The sequence below is a fragment of the Danio aesculapii genome, chromosome 11 (assembly GCF_903798145.1).
Source record: "Danio aesculapii chromosome 11, fDanAes4.1, whole genome shotgun sequence".
Lineage (NCBI taxonomy): Eukaryota > Metazoa > Chordata > Actinopteri > Cypriniformes > Danionidae > Danio > Danio aesculapii.
This window is the reverse complement of record NC_079445.1, coordinates 5,451,179-5,471,315: the sequence shown is the minus strand read 5'-3', so window position 1 is coordinate 5,471,315 and position 20,137 is coordinate 5,451,179. Positions and strand designations below refer to the sequence as shown.

The 20,137-nt window shown below is 36.6% G+C and overlaps 1 protein-coding gene across 2 annotated transcripts in view; it reads right to left on the bottom strand.

The window, feature by feature from the left end:
* ptprga (protein tyrosine phosphatase receptor type Ga) overlaps positions 1 to 20,137 on the bottom strand; it is a 592,629-nt gene that overhangs the window by 433,350 nt on the left and 139,142 nt on the right. For both annotated transcript variants that reach the window (XM_056467738.1, XM_056467739.1), the window contains exon 2: positions 64 to 156. In XM_056467738.1, the coding sequence (XP_056323713.1) occupies positions 64 to 156 (93 nt within the window). The remainder of the gene's footprint in view (positions 1 to 63; positions 157 to 20,137) is intronic.

Sequence of the window (20,137 nt, the reverse complement as noted above, 5' to 3'; positions counted from 1 at the left end):
GTCGCAGAAGAGAAATTTAAATGTTTTCCTTCAGAAGTGTCTCTGCGAGTGTGGTTTGCTCACCTGAGTAGGCCCAGTAGGACTCTTCAGCCGCTCGCCGGTGTCTGTCACCGATAGGCCGATCATGATTCTCCGATTTCTCCCCCTCAGCCAATGCTGAAACAGAACAAACAAATAAAGATAGAGTTTTAAAGCACTGTATGAAACTTGACTAAATAAGCTGTGGGTCAGCTTGTGACTTATCCTGATCTTTTACCATATATTCAGGCCATATTTTGTGCTGCCCTCAATCAATCAATCAAGCAAACAATCAATTCTTTACAAACGCTTGTTCTCTAGATATACTGTAGTGTATTATATGTAATATCCTGATGTATTACTGCTGCACGATTCTGGCTAAAATGAGAATCACGATTTTTTATTTGCTTAAAATTAAGATCACGATTTTCTCACTACTCTGTAGATGTGAAATAAAGGTTAATATGAGTTGGCTATTGTTATTGTTATTCTCAAACATATGGTAAAACAGCAATAATAATATTAGGCCTGTGTGTCGGTATACTGTTGGTTAAAATGCTCAATTTTTTGTATAGACTTGGAATGGTGGACTTGAACAGACTTTAAATTTGTCTTGGTCATTAATTCATAGTACAGTGATTACATCAGAATACAACTATTCATAATTATAAAGTTGAATTATTGTGTTTGAGATCTGTCATTGACAACATTATGAGACCATTTTTCCCACTGGACCTTTTTCATTATCAGATTCCCTCTTCCATTACATTCAACGTTATATAGGCTAGAGTGGTCATTCTGACACTGTTAAACGTTTATTCTCATGCACAACATTGTGTTTGCTATGAAGAAAAAAAGCATATCAAATTCTAGTCATTATCATAAATCCAAAATGCGATATGATCATATAAATGATGTGGTTTTGGTTTCACTTTCACTGCCAAGTGCCGAGAAAAAAAATCATACTATGCCAATCATACTTCCCACGTTGCTCTCAAACGAACGATCTATGCAAAAACGGAACGTTATTTGCAGCTTTATTACCTGTTATTCATAGTCTATGCAGGTTCTGTTCACACATCATTCACGGGCAATCGCACATTCTCTCAAACAGTGCGTCAGCTCACGTGTGATTTCGCGGCCACGAATACATCATTACTTTAAAACAGAAATTACATTTTGGGGTGAATTATACCTTATAAATAAAGTATGTGACCCTTTAACGCCATTTGCAGGTGTACATGTTGCTGAGCAACAAATATTAAACAATGTGAAGACGTGTGTGACCGCCTTTACGCTTCTCTCCTGAACTTGAAAATGTAATTGGCTGAATCGTAGAAATGCTGGATTAAGATCGTGTGGGGGTCAAATTGAGATTGTGATAATTTTTTGATTAATCATGCAGCCGAAATCTGTATCATGATCAGCCATTGAAAAAAAAAAATCTATATTGTGCGAGAACTACATGGAGCCAAGGTTCTAATAGTTTGGGATTTTTCAATAGTTTTAGTTCTTATTTCATTTTGCCTTTTTGTTTTCAAATTCAGTGAGTTTTAATTAGTTTTTAGAGGTAGATTTACTAGTTTTTATATTTTGAAATTGCTTAGTTTTAGTTTAGTTTTTATTAAATTCAGTATTAGTTTTAGTTTTTTGTTTGGTATTTTTGTGTAAATTAGGATATTTGTTAGGTGCAAAATTGAAAATCATCAGAATAAATATTGTATAATAAAAACTTAACCAAAGAATACTACCATCTACCATTACCATCAACCCATCCTCAAATTCAATTACAACAAGCTACAAGCTAGCAGCCTTAAGTAAAATATGTGTGCAAGGCTGCTTCTGAGGTTAAATACACAGTAATTCGGATCTTTTAACGCAAACCGGATCTTTTGTGACAATCTTCCCGTTTCGACTCAACATACCAAGAAAATAAAGTCAGAATTCATAATTTCAGCCAGTGCATGATTTACTTATTAAAATTCAACTATGAACTTCTGTTATAAAATAAAGTTAAGTTTCACCAGACCCTCTCATTTAAGCCATCGATTTACCTGCACTGCAATTTTTGTTCAGTCACAGCAGGCTGTCATGTACTGTTTGTGTTCTGTTCACTTAATCACGCATGCGCAGTATTATCGGTTCACTGCTTCTTAAATCTGATCTCAATGTACTGTTCTAATAATAACTGAATAACTCATTATATATTGGTTTATTTCAAGTCAGAAGGGGTATCGGGCATGTAAAAAGTAAGTTGTTTGTGGATAAAAGCTTAACGGAGACGCGAATCGTTTCAAATCATGCAGTTTAATTCGGTGAATTAGTTTACTTTGAGGATCCGGTTAAAAAGAACAATTCATTCACGATCGTGATCACTCATATGGAAATAAAACCCAAATGTGTTAAGTGAATACTTTTAAGGGTCAAATTTACTGCTGTCATGTCCAGCTGTTGTTTTTGTCGCGAGAGCATCAGCGAGGACTGACTAGAGGCCAATGGTATCAGGATTACAGACTCTGAGGTGCTGTACGGGTCAAACTCCTGGCAGCACGAAGCAAATAGATTTACTTCTAAAAGGCTTACAGTATGTATTAAATACATTTACAAAGACAAAAACGAAGGACGTTTTTGCTAAAATTTAGTTTTAGTTAGTTTTGTATGTACACAATTCAGTTTCAGTTAGTTCTAGTTTTTTTTTTTTTTTAAACTCTTGTTTTTATTTTTATTTCAGTTAAGAAAATGTTTTTTCAATTCTAGTTTTCGTTTTTTTGTTCGTTTTCGTTAACTATAATATCCTTGCATAGAGCCCTCATAAGTATACAAACATACACAAATAATGAGGGTTGAACTACAGCTCAAATCTGGAGGCATAAAAACAACGAATGAATGAATTAATCAATCAAGCAAGCAAGCAAGCAATCTGTAAGCTTCAAATCCTGGCAAGAAAAGTTGTTTGCATAAATCTATAAATACTGTACTTATATCAAATTTATTGAACTTATCTATTAAAAAACAATACTACATTTTTTATATTTAACTGACTGTATTTCAAATGTAATTAAACTATATCATCCTACACCTGTTCTCTAGATATCTGTTCTAGGATCAGCCATTGAAAAAAAAAAAAATCAATATTGGCCGACAACTACATCGAGCCCTCGTGAGTACACAAACATACACAAATCATGAGGGTCAAACTACAGCTCACAACTCGAGGCACAAAAACAAATCACTACACACGTTCTCATACACACAAGCCAAACATGGTAACACACTAGCCGGCGATCCCTGGCTGAACCAAGTCATTAAATCCTGTATAAACCAATCTGGCTCAAAAAAAACCTACTCCATTAGAGAGAAAAACAGCCCCCCACACAGCGGTATTTACAGCCTGTCTGCTCTGGGATCAGTTTCCCCCTCCCTCATTAAACATGTATGAGGGGCTAAATAAATAAACAAGGCCTGATTGGCCGGTGAGCGGAAGTCTAAAGCGCTAAGTGCCGAAGCAAAGAGGCTGCGGACAGGGCGCTGGCAGTCAGAAACTGTGAGCTGCTCCATCAGAGACACAAAAGTCCAGTTGTGTCCCACTGGAAGCCTGAACAAATCTAGACTCAACCCAACCGGTGTTCTAGACCCCTTTGTCTACTTGCTCGGAACTCGAATTAGCTGTGAAATAACAACAGCAGAGGATTGGCGAGCTTACATTAGCTTAGAAAGCCAAACCTCTTGGTTGTCAAGGATGCCAAGGATATGGCTGGGTTGACTGAGAATTTGTTCCGACTTGCAACAGGGACCGGAGGGGTTAGGAAGGATGGCACACATCCCAGCACCCTGTGGCCTCAGTGTGAGTTTATCAGAGGCGATCTCGACCCCTTGGCTCCTGGCTGCGGGATGTCGGGGATGAACTGGAAGGTGAAGAGTCGATGTGAGATCAGCCTTACAGCTGTCGTCCACATCCAAACTCTCAAACACACTGTGGCAGGACTTGGGGGGTGACTGCCATTTTAGATCTAGACTGACCCAAAAAAAAAAGCAAGCAAAAATGATAAAAGAAGGAAAATAGCTGAAGAAAGCACCAAGAAGACTAAGAAAAAAAACGCATCAGGATGTTAACGAGAAATGGGCCACTTTTTCCCCCCCTGAAACCTGCCGATGTGCTGACCACACTATGGTAACAAGGACACACTGCCTAAAAGCCATCACTCAAAACATAATGTAATTTACAAGGCCCCTCTCTCTCTCTGAGCATGCTGGGTAAGTATATTCTGATATGAACAATGGGTGACTTTTTGTTTCAATGACAAACTGCCTTCTGCTCCTCGCTGCTCTAATTCTTCGGGATAGCGGCTCGGGCATGGCAGTGAATGCCAATGAGAGGGTATGCTATGGCTTCTCTATGAATTACATTATTGATTGCCGATACTCTTTGAACAGAAAATGTAATTATGCAATGCGGCATGCCGGGCTTAGTTGCTATCCTCCCGATATGTCACTCATGCTCTCTTTCTCTTCCCCTCAATCATTCCCTCCCTCTCTTTATCCCTGTTCATCCATCAATGAATCTCTCCCTTTCTTTACAACACTCCAAAACATACTTTCTGGGAGTAGCTCCCATGGGGAGACTCTGCATGCTCCTTTAGCCTCCGCGAAGAGTCATCAGCAGCTGGTCAACTTCTTCTAGACACTTTATTTCAGAGATCTCTTCTTGACCTGTCTACCTAGTTTCCTTGTTTGGTCGCTTGTTTCAAGGAAAGCAATCCTGCCAGAATTTGTTATTGCCTTTGGCCAGTATCAGCTCCTACACCACTCAACAATTACATATCCTAGTACTCAGGGACCTCTTTCCCTCATCCAGATGTCTTCAACAATGCTTTAAACAACTACATTATTGGGCAAAAGTAACTTGTCCACTTGGCACAACACATATCCAAGATTTGCAATGTACAATCCACAGGGTTGTAATGTTAAACTTGTCAGTGTTCTGTGATGCACAGAAGAGCCTGGAGAGATACTCTAAGAAAGAGAAATGGAGAGTTTAACAAGTCGATGACAAAAAAAAAGGTTATACAAGTTGGAAAAACATAACCTAACCCATAGGTCTTAGTACGGGCAAGCGCCTTCCACTAAGCTACCAAGTAACCACAGAAGCTCTAATGTGTTTAAATGATTTTCCCTAAGCACAGTCCTGGCTCCACATCAGGCTGACTGGTTGCTGCTCTTTTCACCTTTCTCTACTGACCAACGATCAACGTTGAGTCACTAAACCTTCCAGAGGCATGTCCTGTATGGTTAGCTAACTCAACACTTTCGTTCAATCTATTGGTACATACCAGGGGTGTCCAAACTCAGTCTTGAAGGGACAGTGTCCTACTGAGTTTAGATCCAAGTTCCTTCAGCTCACCTGCCAGAAAGTTTCTAGTATCTGTAGCAAGAGCTTGATTAGCTGGTTCAGGTGTGTTTGATTAGGGTTAAAGCTAAACTCCCCAGCACGCCGGCCCTCCAGGACTGAGTTTGGACATCGCTGGTATATACAATACATACCAACTCTGTGTGATTCCTTTTGTCATCCTTACACATGTCAAAGATTAATGCTTTGATGTACTGAACAATATAAGAGTCAACAGGTCAATAAATTAATCCCCAAAATAGACTGGTCAGATTTTGCTAACTCACAGTGATATTTTGTAGACAAATTTAAACAAATGTAAACAAACAATTAAAGACACATTTACAGTATGGGGCACTTGATACACCTGTCCAACTGCTTGTTAATGCAAATTTATATTCAGCCAATCACATAGCAGCAACTCAATGCATTTAGGCATCAGAATAGGGAAGAAAGGTGATTTAAGTGACTTTAAACATGGTATAGTGATTGGTGCCAGACGGGCTGGTCTGAGTATTTCAGAAACTGCTAATCCACTAGGATTTTCATGCACAACCATCTTTAGAATTTACAGAGAATGGTCCGAAAACTGAAACTAAAGACTTCAATTTGCACAGGCTCACCAAATTTGGGCAATAGAAGATTGGAAAAACGTTGCCTGACCGGGATGAGTCTCGATTTATGCTACGACATTCGGATGGTAGGGTAAGAATTTACTGTCAACAACATGAAAGCATGGATTCATCCTGCCTTGTATCAAGGCTGGTGGTGGTGGTGTAATGGGGGGGGGATATTTTCTTGGCACCCTTTGGCTCATTAGTACCAATTGAGCATAGCGTCAACGCCGCAACGCCGAGTATTGTTGCCGACAATGCTCATCCCTTTATGACCACAGTGTACCCATCTCTGATAGTTACTTCCAGCAAAATAACGCGCCATGCCATAAAGCTTGAATAATCTCAGACTGGTTTCTTGAACATGGCAATGAGTTCACCGTACTTAAATGACCTCCACAATCACCAGACCTCAATCCAATAGAGCACCTTTGGGATGTGGTGGAATGAGAGATTCGTATCATGGATGTGCAGCCAACAAATCTGCAGCAACTACGTGATGCTACATGTCAATTTGAATCAAAATCTCTGAAATATTTCCAGTACCTTGTTGAATCTATGCTACGAAGGATTAAGGCGGTTCTGATGCCAAAAGGAGGTCCAACACGGTACTAGTAAGGTGTACCTAATAAAGTGGTCGGTCTGTGTAGATGAAGTTACAAAAGCAACCATGTCCACTGAAGTGCAAAAACTCATAAGAATAACGCCCACCAAGCAATGTTGAGTTTAATAGACATCCAATAGATATCTAAACATCTAAATTTGGCTGTCATTAAAAATCTAATAGACTTCTAAGAATAGCCCAAAACTAGACTAGTCCTCAAATAGACATATTAGACAGACTTCAAATGAGCAGTCATTCAATTTTGTGTATCTGGTGACTAGTCTAGTTTTGGGCTATTGTCAGGCATCTATTAGATCAGAGGTGCCCAAACTTGGTCTTGGAGGGCCGATGTCCTGCAGGTTTCAGATCCAACTTACCTCAACACACCTGCGCGCATGTGCTTAGTAAAAGCTTGTTTAGCTAGCCCAGGTGTGTCTGATAGGGGTTGGAGCAAAGCTTTGCAGCACAACAACCCTGCAGGCCCAAGTTTGGGCACCCCTGTATCCTGATTCTCATAGACAACCCACATTTAGCCTTGTTTTAGCCAAGCTGTCAATGTTTAGACTGCTATTTGATGACTATAAGGCTTCTTTTAAACACACACAACAAATGCTTGCTGAGAGCACTCTCTCTCTCTCTCTAGCACACACTTTGATTGCTTCATTTCTGTAGTATATGGGGCAAGCTAAAAACAAAAATGAGTTTGACACCCACTGCCCCTAAGTTGGGTAGTGAGGTGGAGAAAACTTCATTGCCTGCCCTTCTTTAGAGGTAGTAGGAAAGGACAGAAAGAAGGAAAAGATACCAAAGAAAACAAGCAACCACTGCAACATAAATTCACAGCCAGATTATCAACACACACCTCACCAAGCAGAGATGTTAACATGTACATGCACACACACACAGAACCCCCTATGCTCCAGACCCTGTCGAAATCAATCACCATCAATTCAGCTCAATATGCACAAAGAGCCTTTGTACACACAGGCGGACACACACGATCAAGAAGCTGGGCTACCATCACACACGCACCACATAAAAAAAAATGTCATATTGTTCAAAAACATGCAGCACTGCTCGCTTAAAGCACAATCTTTCAAACTCTAAAATCAACTGCAAGTCGATGCCAGCGTACGCTTGCCTTCTGTGATCAAATCTCCGGCGCCAGGGGTTCCATCTAGCCCGGCTCTTCGAAATGAATTCTGACGTAATTGATTTACATCCCTCTATTAGAGCTGCAGAGTTTTATGAGGAAGATATTGGGAGTTGACGTTTTTTGTCAGGCTGTCTCCACAGAAACAACGCTCGAACGAGGAGAGTTATGAGGGCTTCATTTTCAGATGTGGATTCCGGAACTCTCAACGAGGCAAATCTCAGAGGAGTCATGCAATGTCGTCTAACTGCCACTCAGAGATTGCTTTTACGGAGGATGGCCAGATCATTGCTTAATGGAAGTATGTGTCAAGAAAAGTGTATTTAGAATGAAACCAATGAGGTCTTTATGCTAACTACTATTGGTGATCAACACACATTTATGTACAAATGACTATGGGGATAGTTCAGCCAAAAATAAAACCGTCATAATTTACTAATCATCAACTTTTCTGAAAAATATTTGTTTCATTCTTCTGTTGAACACAAAATAAGTTATTTTTCAAGAATGTTGGTACCTATCCGCTTCCATAGTAATGTTTTTGCTATTGTGGAAGTTTTCTCCAAATTTTTTTCTTTTGTATTCAACAGAAAAAAATTTGGGGGGGGGGGGATGAGCTCATAATGATTTAAGGTAGTCGGTGCAATATCCTCGTGGTTAGCGTGTCGACATATGGTGCATCGTCAGGGCATCCTGTGTTCGAATCCCGGCTCGAGGACATTTCCCTACCCAACCCTATCTCTCTTTCTCCAACTTTGCTTCCTGTCTAAATACTGTCCTATCTAATAAAGGCAAAATGAGGGATTTTTATATGGAGCCAGATCAGTCTCAAAAATAATACAATTACAAAATAAAATCCATACACGCATAGCACAATTCATGTTTACAAAATCCAAATTGTAAATTCCAAACACAATTAATAAAAATTAAATAAAAACACATTTTTTTTTAATCGTATTTCGAATTTACGAATTGGATTTGTAGAATTTTGAATCATCTTTTGAATTTGCTAAATTAATTTGTAAATTGAAAACACGATTAAAAAACAAACTAATTTAGCAAATTCAAAACACAATTCAAAAATACACTAATCCAATTTGTAAGTTCTAAACACAATTAATAAAAATTAAATAAATACACAAATTATTTTTGAATTTACAAATTGGAATCGTGTTTTGAATTTACGAATTGGATTTGTGTATTTTTGAATCGTGTTTTGAATTTGTGAATTGGATTTGTGTATTTTTGAATCGTGTTTTGAATTTACGAATTGGATTTGTATATTTTTGAATCGTGTTTTGAATTTGCGAATTGGATTTGTGTATTTTTGAATCGTGTTTTGAATTTGTGAATTGGATTTGTGTATTTTTGAATCGTGTTTTGAATTTATGAATTGGATTTGTGTATTTTTGAATCGTGTTTTGAATTTGTGAATTGGATTTGTGTATTTTTGAATCGTGTTTTGAATTTGTGAATTGGATTTGTGTATTTTTGAATCGTGTTTTGAATTTATGAATTGGATTTGTGTATTTTTGAATCGTGTTTTGAATTTGTGAATTGGATTTGTGTATTTTTGAATCGTGTTTTGAATTTGTGAATTGGATTTGTGTATTTTTTGAATCGTGTTTTGAATTTGTGAATTGGATTTGTGTATTTTTGAATCGTGTTTGAATTTGCGAATTGGATTTGTGTATTTTTGAATCGTGTTTTGAATTTGTTGAATTGGATTTGTGTATTTTTCACTCGTGTTTTGAATTTGTGAATTGGATTGTGTATTTTTGAATCGTGTTTTGAATTTGCGATTGGATTTGTGTATTTTTGAATCGTAGTTTGAATTTGTGAATTGGATTTGTGTATTTTTTCACTCGTGTTTTGAATTTGTGAATTGGATTTGTGTATTTTGAATCGTGTTTGAATTTGCGAATTGGATTAGTGTATTTTTGAATCATGTTTTGAATTTGTGAATTAGATTTGTGTATTTTTGAATCGTGTTTTGAATTTATGAATTGGATTTGTGTATTTTGAATCGTGTTTTGAATTTGCGAATTGGATTTGTGTATTTTTGGAATCGTGTTTTGAATTTGCGAATTGGATTAGTGTATTTTTGAATCATGTTTTGAATTGGTGAATTAGATTAGTGTTAATTTTGAATCGTGTTTTGAATTTGTGAATTGGATTAGTGTATTTTTGAATCGTGTTTTGAATTTGTGAATTGGATTTGTGTATTTTTGAATCGTGTTTTGAATTTGTAAATTGGATTAGTGTATTTTTGAATCGTGTTTTGAATTTACGAATTGGATTTGTGTATTTTTGAATCATGTTTTTAAAATTTTCTCCAATTAAAATGTATTGGGTACAAAGGAGAAAAATTTTTTGTTTTTTACCCAGACATTAAAAAAGAATATATTTTAGAGCAGTAATCTCAATACCGTGATATTTATATCCAAGGTTATCAAATCATCAGAATATTATCCCGGCCCATGGCTAATCTATACCGCCAAGACCAAATACATCAACATTGTCATACTAAATCCCAAGGGTGTTCATGACAGAAATATCAATACATGAATTCTTCACAGACAATAAACTGCACACGTATAGTTTTAAAATATATTAGTCACAGAAATGGTCACAATGAAGATGTTATTTCTCAATTCATTTAAGTCAAGTGGAGACAACTGAACAACAGTGGTCATAAGAGTATAAATGCCTGCAAAGCTAGCAGACAATGAAAATGAAATATTACTACATTTCCAGATGTAAGAGTTCATATTAATATTATAATACACATTAATAAGTCAACCATCCTCACATGTTGTGATAGATATTTAAGCTAATGCTATCATCACCCGTGAAACACAAGCTACGGAATTCAGAAACAAATAGCAAAATATAATGCTGACCTCCAAATACTCCCAACATTCTCAAAGTTTCACAAAATCACACAGCTATACTGTGACCGGTATATATACAATAATAGAACTTAATATTTACTAGACTTACACTTACAAAAGAGTCTGACTTTGTACTTTGCTGTTCAGTACAATATAAACATTTGCTCTGAGAAGAAAATAATAAGGTGAGGGGTCTGATTTATAAACTTATTGTAGAAACCTTCCTAAAAGTGAAAGTACACCAGAATACGTGTTAATTTATTCAATAATAATGGCTTATATTATAATATAAAGTGGTTCAATTAAGTGAATATTTAAGTTAGATATGTTCACTTAGGGCAGCATGGTGGCTCAGTGGTCACACTGTCGCCTCACAGCAAGAACGTCGCTTTTTTTTGAGCGTAGGGTTTCTAAACAAGACCCCACAACCTTACAGAAGTGTATTTCAATTCTACAAAGCTGGAATCACATTGTAATATCAGTGTAATTTGAATTGTAAATTTGTTCAAGACCTTAACTGTGATGAATATTATACTTTTTGGGTTATTTTACGAGTATTTAATTGCAACTGAGATTGAAGACACCATGTGTAAAATTAAGCACAATATAATTAGGTAAAATGACTGATTGGGTATCTAGCGTGGAAAGTTCTCGGTGAAAACAAAGGGGCTTTAAGTGTCCACAATTCAATTCTGACTGACACTCAGTTATTAATGCTCAGTTATTAATGGCGACTTCAGCCTGAGGGTAAAATCTGTTCTCGTGCTTAATTGTTACGCTTAGGTAGTTTTGAAATTCAAGTTTGCTCCAACTTCATTATAATGCTCATCAGGCGTCCACATTCATGCACTTAACCTTGATTTTGCTTTTGTCTTTTTTGGACAGGAGGGGTCAGCATGTGTATGCGTGTCCTAATGGACTCATTAATATTCTCCTTCAGTCTCTCCTGAAGGGCATTCACCCTGTGGGCACATCCAGGACATACACATATATACAGTATACACCATCATCCTATGTGAAGAAGCGCATGCTTTTACACACACGGAGCAACATCTGTTGCCTAAATCTGTCCAGAAATAGAAGGTGGCAGTGAAGAAAGCATGAATACATAAGGAAAAATGGAAGAGTGGACGTTCTGACCATCAGCATATTGCAGCTCAAGCTAATCAGGACAAACAGGCACATACAATAATGTATGGTTGTTTCCCAGCACTGGGCTGCGGCTGGAAGGGTGTCCACTGCGAAAAACATATGCCAGAATAGTTGGCGATTTAATCCGCTGTGGCGACCCCTGATAAATAAGCGACTAAGCCGAAGGAAAACTGCGTTTGCGAAATTCCAAGGTATGTTATTCTAACATAACAACCGCTGAATAACACAGGCACTTCTAGAAACTTCCAATCACCTGTAATATCAGTGAATAGGTCTATGTTTACATCCATATTACATTCACATGTATCTCCTTGTCTGTCATGCAGCTATTTTGTCTTGTGAATGAATAATATGTAGGTTAATCTAGTGTTTCCCAACTCTGTTCCTGAAGGCACTCCAACAGTACACATTTTCAACCTCTTCCTTTTCAAAAACACCTGAATCAACTCATCAGAACATTAGAAGAGACTCGAAAACCTTAAATGAATGGTTCAGATACAGACATCCAAAATGTGTACTGTTGGTGTGCTTCAGGAACATGGTTGGGAAACACTGGGTTAATCTATTCTCCATTCAACTGGTTTTCTTTCTGTCAGCTTTGCGTTTTTGACTATTTGCTGCCATTTTGTGACTGAATAATGCACAGGCTAGTGTATGCTCCATCAGCTCTGTTCAGCTGTTTTCGTTTCTTTCAGCTTAATTAAATGAATTAATAAACTATAACATCTCGGAACAATGTTTCGTTTCTAAGTAGATGTATAATAAGGAGGATAAAGTACATCCAGGACGGTTGTTTTCACAGAATAAAGTTCCTCAGCTTCACTTCCTGCTGCCGATAAGCCTATTAAGCTTTATTCTGTGATAACAACCTCCTGGATGTAGTTTATCCAAAACATACAGTAGTATTTTAATGCAGTAACAGCTGACTGCTGTGATATCTATTGCTCCCTTTATCAAAAATGGCACCACTTTCCAAGCAGATCATGTTGGCACCAGTCTGAGAGCCAAGCAATGATGCAATCAATTCTGAATTGGAAAAAAAGTGCTACACTTGACACTTAGCAACTGACAGCCAATCGTATGGCTGATGTTTGCTTTGTGTAGGAATCACAATATTGCACATTGTATAAGTAGTATGCTTCAGCATTTCGAGGTGAAAAAATGCTGACTGTCTGAAAACTTGATGACTTAAAAATGAAAAAACTGTTTCATTTTTTACCCTTATATTTGAAAAGGTTTAGGACAAACTTGCGACTGCATGTGACATTACGACAGGACGAACTTGATAGTATAGTCAATAGTGCACTATATAGTATAAGGGTGCTTTCACACCTGCAGATTGATTGTTTTGTTCTGAAACAGGGATTCAAATTGTTATAATGTTGCTGTTTGTTCTTGGTGCTGTTCACTTTCACATGGCAACGTTTCTAAATGGACCAAAGCTAAAACAAGTCACGCACATACACCCACAGACGTAGTCACCAAATATAAATCAGAGGTAAGACTAGGCATGGGACGATAACCGTTTTTAAGGTATATCGCGGTTTGGAAAAGTCAAAGTTTTAAAATCGTCAACATTTTCTTTTTATTATTATTATTATTATTATTATTATTATTAGAATATACAAAAAAGATACACAAATTGAGATCATTCATAAAATGAAATAATAACAAAAATATATATTTTTTATTTATATTAGAACAGTTTCTTCCCTCAGGCAATCCATCTCATGAACACTTGATGATAATAACTGTGGAGCCAACATCACTACTTGCTATACCCTTTTATACACATATACACCTATCTAACAACACACTTCACATGCCAATTTGCACATAACAGCTGCAGATATAACATTGTATATAGTAATATACCTGTACATACACTTGTCAATTTGTATATTTGCATTCACTACTTACTTCTATTTTTTTAAATATATTTATTATCTGTTTTTTGTCCTGTTTCTGTAATTCTATTGCACTGTAGAAGCTCTGTCACCAAAACAAATTCCTTGTATGTGTGAACATACCTGGCAATAAAGCTCTTTCTGATTCTGATCTGAAAATAACAACAATACAGTCAGATACTGGCTGGTGCGTGTGTATGTGTGTGTGCATGTAAAGGTAACTTGGTAAACAGGTCAGAGTACATACAAAAGGAACAATAACAGTGAATAAATGAAGCAAGTAACATAGATACATACATATATATATATATATATATATATATATATATATATATATATATATATATATATATATATATATATATTTTAAAATCAGATAGAAAGAAACGAGTCAGTGATAAGGAGTGACAGCAATGCTAGTGATATAATGATAGTAATAATGACAGTAAACGAGCAAAAAAGGACAACAGTTATAATCATTACCAAACAACCTCTACAATAATAATAATAATTAAAATAAATCTCAAGTACTACACCAACTACTGCTACTACTACTACAGAGAGTTTCTAATGTTACAACTATTACTACACCACAACCACTACTACAACAACCTCTACTACTACTGATACTATTACAACGAATACTACCATGGATACTACTACTTTTACATCTTACTACTACTACTACTACTGATACTACTACAGCAACTACTTCTGATACTACTATTACTACACATCTACTACTTCTGATCCCACTAAACCAACGACATCCACTACTACAGATACTAAAACTACTACTTCAAATAAAAAATACAACTACAACTACAATTGCTACTACTACTACTACTACTATGACTACTTCTACAACACCTACAACAACCTGAATAATGACAATAGTAGAAACACTTGTAATAATGATAATGAGGAGATAACAGAAGGACAAGTCAGGACAATAATAATAATAATGATAACAAAAGTAGAAGTAATAATATTAATGATAATAGTGAGGAGGGGGGGGGGGGGTTGGGAATTCAGAAGGAAGACAAATAATGATAATAATAATAATAATAATAATAATAATAATAATAATAATAATAACAATAATAATAATAATAATAATAATAATAATAATAATAATAATAGTAATAATAATAATAATAATAATAATAATAATAATAATAATAATAATAATAATAATAATTGATGTTATTATTATTATTATCATTATTATAATAACAACAATAATTATTATCATTATAATTATTATCATTAACTGGATTTAACACCTGTGGTTTAGAGTATTTTCAATGCTGGATTGCAACTGGAAGGCCATCCGCCACATTAAAACATATGCCAGAATAATTGGTGGTTCATTCCGCTGTGGCGACTCCTGATAAATCAGCCAAGACAAGTTAGCGAGTGAGTTTTTGAAACAACATTTAAAGGGCTGGGGCCTGTTTTCCAGTTTGTTCTTGGGCCAGACAGGGCTCTGGCATCATCAGCGTGTAGGTTGAAAGGAATATTGGTGTGCTTTTATCTCTGTTGAGACAGACGAGAGAGGAAAAAAAAAGGAGGGCAAGAAAGTGAAATGAAGAACAGGTCTTTTTATTTCTCTTCAAGAGAGGCTTGAAGGTCAAGGCACATGAGAAGAAATATCCGTAACAGATGCCACATAGCAAGGCCAACAGCCGACAGCGGACAGCTGCTTCAGCCAGCCGCGGTTCAGCTCCCACAGCTGTAAGCAGAGGTGACGGGTTTGCATGGAGTGTGCAAAACTCTCCTGAGTCTTGTACGCATTTCAATATCAGCGCCTGTAGACTCGTCAAGTGCTGGTATGGGAGTTTGCGTCCCCGTCCGCGCTGTGATTAAAAACATGCCACACTGTGAATCTAACAGGACAAAAGGCTTTGAGGTCTCGAGACATCAGCCTTTGTAGCATTTGTTATGTCTACATCAGGGTCCTGTGGCTAAGCAGCTATCGTAATGACTTCAAGGACAAGACAGGAGGTCTCTTGTTTATGGAGTCCAAAGGAGCGGGAGAGGAGGAGAATGAGAGAAACGGACTGTTATTAAATCGGAAGGCGCCTAAGCAGCTGACAAGCAGTGTGTGACTCTGTGTGTGTGTGTGTGTGTGTGTATGTCAAATAGGGAATGAGAGAAAGAGAAAGGGGGAGAGACAGTGAGAGGGAGAAAGAAAAATGGTGCTGGCAGCGCCAGGCGACACTGTTAGACATAATAACATAATTTGAAGTAATGATGGTTGCCCTTTAAGATAGTCCACGGGGAGAGAAAGAGAAATGAACTAGACTGTCTTCGGTCCACAAAAGCAGCGTCCGGCTGCATCCACGATGTTGACCAATTAGGTTAGAGTCACGACATGAATGATTGGCCAATGCACTGGGAGGGCACAGTCCCACTGTACATTCATTACTGGGGAAGGAGAAAGTACGTTTACAACAGCTGGCATTTAGATTTCCCATACATCTCAAATGACATTGTTGGCAGGATCCAACTTTTGTTTTGCCGAAGGAACTTTCAGACGTACAGTAATCAGAAACAAACTAAACCATGAATCAAAAATGTTTTATATAGTTCCAAGCAGAAATGAACTTTCCAACCTTTTCACGTCAATTATAATTACAGAGCAGATTATCGGCTAATAATAAATGTGTTTTTGTGTGTGCGTGTGTGTGTGTGTGTGTGTGTGTGTGTGTGTGTGTTTATGTTTGGCTCCTTGGACAATACTAATACTAATACATGTCAAAGCAGTAACTAAATCAGAATACTATCATCTTAAAACATTGCAAAAATTAGAAGCTTTGTTTCCAGTGAGGACTTGTTCATGCTTTTATCACCACCAGGGCGGATTACTGTAACGGTCCCCTCACTGGCCTTCCTAAAAAGACAGTCAGACAGGTGCAGCTCATCCAGAAGCACATCACACCTGTCCTCAGGTCTTTAGACTGGCTCCCAGTTACATTCAGAATAGATTTTAAAGTATTATTACTGGTCTATAAATCACTAAATGGCCTAGGACCGCAATACAGATATCATTCAGATCTTTAGGATTAAATAAACTTAAAAATCCATGAGTTTGTTCAAAGCAGAGTGAATCAGCCTTCAGCTACTGCACCCCCTGCTGCTGGAATCAGCTTCCAGAAATGATCAGATGTGCTCCAACATTAGGCACGTTCAAATCCAGACTGAAAACACATCTTTAGTTGTACCTTTACTGAATGAGCACTGTGCTATGTCCGACAGATGGCAATATTATGTCTTTCTTTTCTTTTTATAACCTGTTTTAATACATTTCAATCTGTTTTTAATTATTTTTAGTATTTATTTTTTTATGTAGAGCACTTTGAATAACCATTGTGTATGAAATGTGCTATACAGTATAAACAAACGTGAGGTTTATGTGGTTCCTTGTACAATACTAATACATTAAGCACCATAAACCCTAAGTAAGCACACAAACCTCAAATGCGCATTTACATTTGTGCATGATTTCCATATTTTACACATTTTTGGGTTGAACAATTTGGGTTGAAGCTCATAGTAAAGTGGGTCACAAAATTGACTGGCAAACCGAAAGCTAACCTCTTTAAAAGTGACGACTATACAATCTGTGTTTCTTACACCACATCACTGACTACAGACAATGGAGCCGTTTGCATTGCATAAGTGACAATTCACGCACAATATAGTGGCAGCCATAATAGTTTCGGCCGATAACCGTTTACAGTATGTTATCAGCCTGATGAAGAAATACACTATTGTCTGACAAATGATGGATTATTTCTGCCGGTTGATTCACTTCTGATGTGTGCCGTGGGCCATGAGGGTTTTCATTGGTGTCTTCCACATGACCTGACATGTCGGCCGGAGCAGACGAACGCTTTGGAAGATGTTATGCTATAGGGAAGACAAGATGTTGACGGTGTTTTTGCCACGAATATAAAAGGAACAACTTATCTATTAATTTATTTATCCAGATATTTTCATTTAAAAATCAAACCCATATTTGCTCACATGGAATATGTCGAGGCCATCTATCAATGTATTTATTTACTTATATAACTGTGTGTAACTATATATTTATTCAGTGTTCATATTAATTTCGTATAAAGATTTAGTAGTTGTTTTGTTTCTTCAATTAAGTTTTTAAAATAAAATCATTTGTCTGATTTGTTTTACTTAGCATTTGTGCTTTAAATCAGGCTTCCAAATATAAACAGTTATTGGTAAGGGAGGGTGGTAATTCTATTTTATGGTTTGAGTCATTTTTATTCACAGAAACAACATATTTCACAACACAGTCATTTAAATAGTTTCAGAAAATCGACAAAAAGTGTTAAAATAAATAAATAAAACTTAAATAATGCAAAAATTTAAAGGACTTTATTCGTTTTAGTCTGTTAACTTAATTATTTTTTTCAAATTTAAGTGTATTAAACATAAATACATAAACCATAAGTATGTGGTGACGAGAAAGTCATTTAAATATTTCCATAAAATCAAAAAACGTGTTAAAATAAATAAATAAAACTTAAATAATGCAGAAATTAAAAGAACTTTATGTTTTAGTCTGTTAATGTAATCGTTTTTACAAATTTAAGAGGATTAATCATAAAAAACACAACTATAAGTATGTGGTGACGTTTAAATAGTTTCATATAATCGGCTAAATTACAATAAATAAACTTAAATACTGTAAAAATTAAAAGGACTTTATATGTTTTAGTCTGTTAGTTGACAGAGGCTGTAGTGCAAACTGAGTTACTCTGTACTCACATTCGCAGTAGTCAAATCAAATCTTTTTCCAACTCTGACTGCATATCTTCAGTCTTTCACGTGATGAATGAACAACTCAAACTGAGGACTCAAGAGATGAATGAATCAAATCTTTTTATGACTAAATGCATATTTTTTGTCTTTTATGTGATAAATGAACGACCCAAACCCGGTAAAGGACTCAAAAAATGAAAAAAATTTCTTCTCCATCTGCACAAATGTGCACATGTGTGAATGAATTATTCACTCCCTGAGAGGACTCGAGTCACATAAAAGATTCATTCAAACTGAACGAATCATTCAAGAAAGACCCATCGCTAATTCGCAGTCTCAAATCGGTAAATCAAAAAAAGTTAATATAAATCCCAGGTAAAAGTTAACCTCAGATTGCTGACCTAATCTAACAGTAAATGCTTCCCTCAGTATCAGGAGTAGCGTCCAGTTCACGCACATTTAATGTGAGTAAACCACAACCACTTATTTACATTTTATTGTATGCACAACATTATGTATGATTGACAATTTATTCTGCGTTAATAATAAATACTATCATAGCTCTCAGCCATTCCATAAAATGATATGTGAAATGGAGCTTGAAGGGCATATTTTAACCCTGGCTCATTCTAAAAACGTACCCCTTTATACATTTCTAGAGAGCGCCAAATACTTCCCTTTTTCAGTTTTTGTGTTTGCGAATTCATCAGAGGCCACTGTATACGCTTTTTGAGATCTCGAATTTCTCTCGTGAGTGTCATTCGCACCTGTTGTTCTCACTTAGATTTCACCAGAGGCCGCTGTCGACTCACTGACTGACTGACTGATCAACTGATCCACCCTCCTTCCCTAAACCCAACCAATAGTGTTTTAAAAAGCACTGACTGGCCAGTGCCCACTTACTTCCTTAAACTAAACCGACAGTGTTGTCAAAAGCAATCCAAAAAAGAAAAGCTCTCACAGCAGCCAGTTTTTTACCACATTTTTAGATTTTACCACATTCTTACCCTGTTATTTACTAGTTTTTTATTTTTTGTCTTTTGTTTTTGTCTTTTCTGCTTTCTGGAACCGTTCTTTGCCGGACTCAAACCGTGTCATCGTGGCCAACTCCGCTCCACGTCACAAGTCTGTTGACGTACAGCAGAAAAGCTGTCCGCACGGTAAGCGGTCAGCTGGCAAGCGTGAAAAGGAACAGCATCATACCACTCCGTAGCGTTCATTTTAAAGACAAAATGCAGCCACACGTACCTCTGGCTACATAATTTGTGATCTCCAGAAATGTATATAGAGCTACGTTTTTAGAATGAGCCTATGTTGGCATATTTAAAAAACACACACACACACACACAGACACCACACACTGTAAAAAATGCTGGGTTCCACACAATTCATTCATGTTGCCCCAACACAAATTAATTAAGTTAAGTTAATTGTTTTTACAAATTTAAGTAGATTCAACATAAAGCAATTAAGTTGTGCAAAAACAAAAACTTCAAGAATTGTGTTGATTCAACTAATTTTAAATAAGTTTGAACAAGCAGCAAATATCTACTTTTGAGTGCACACAAAACCCAACAGTCAACTTTATCAACTTAAATGAGTGTAGTTAACTCAATTTACT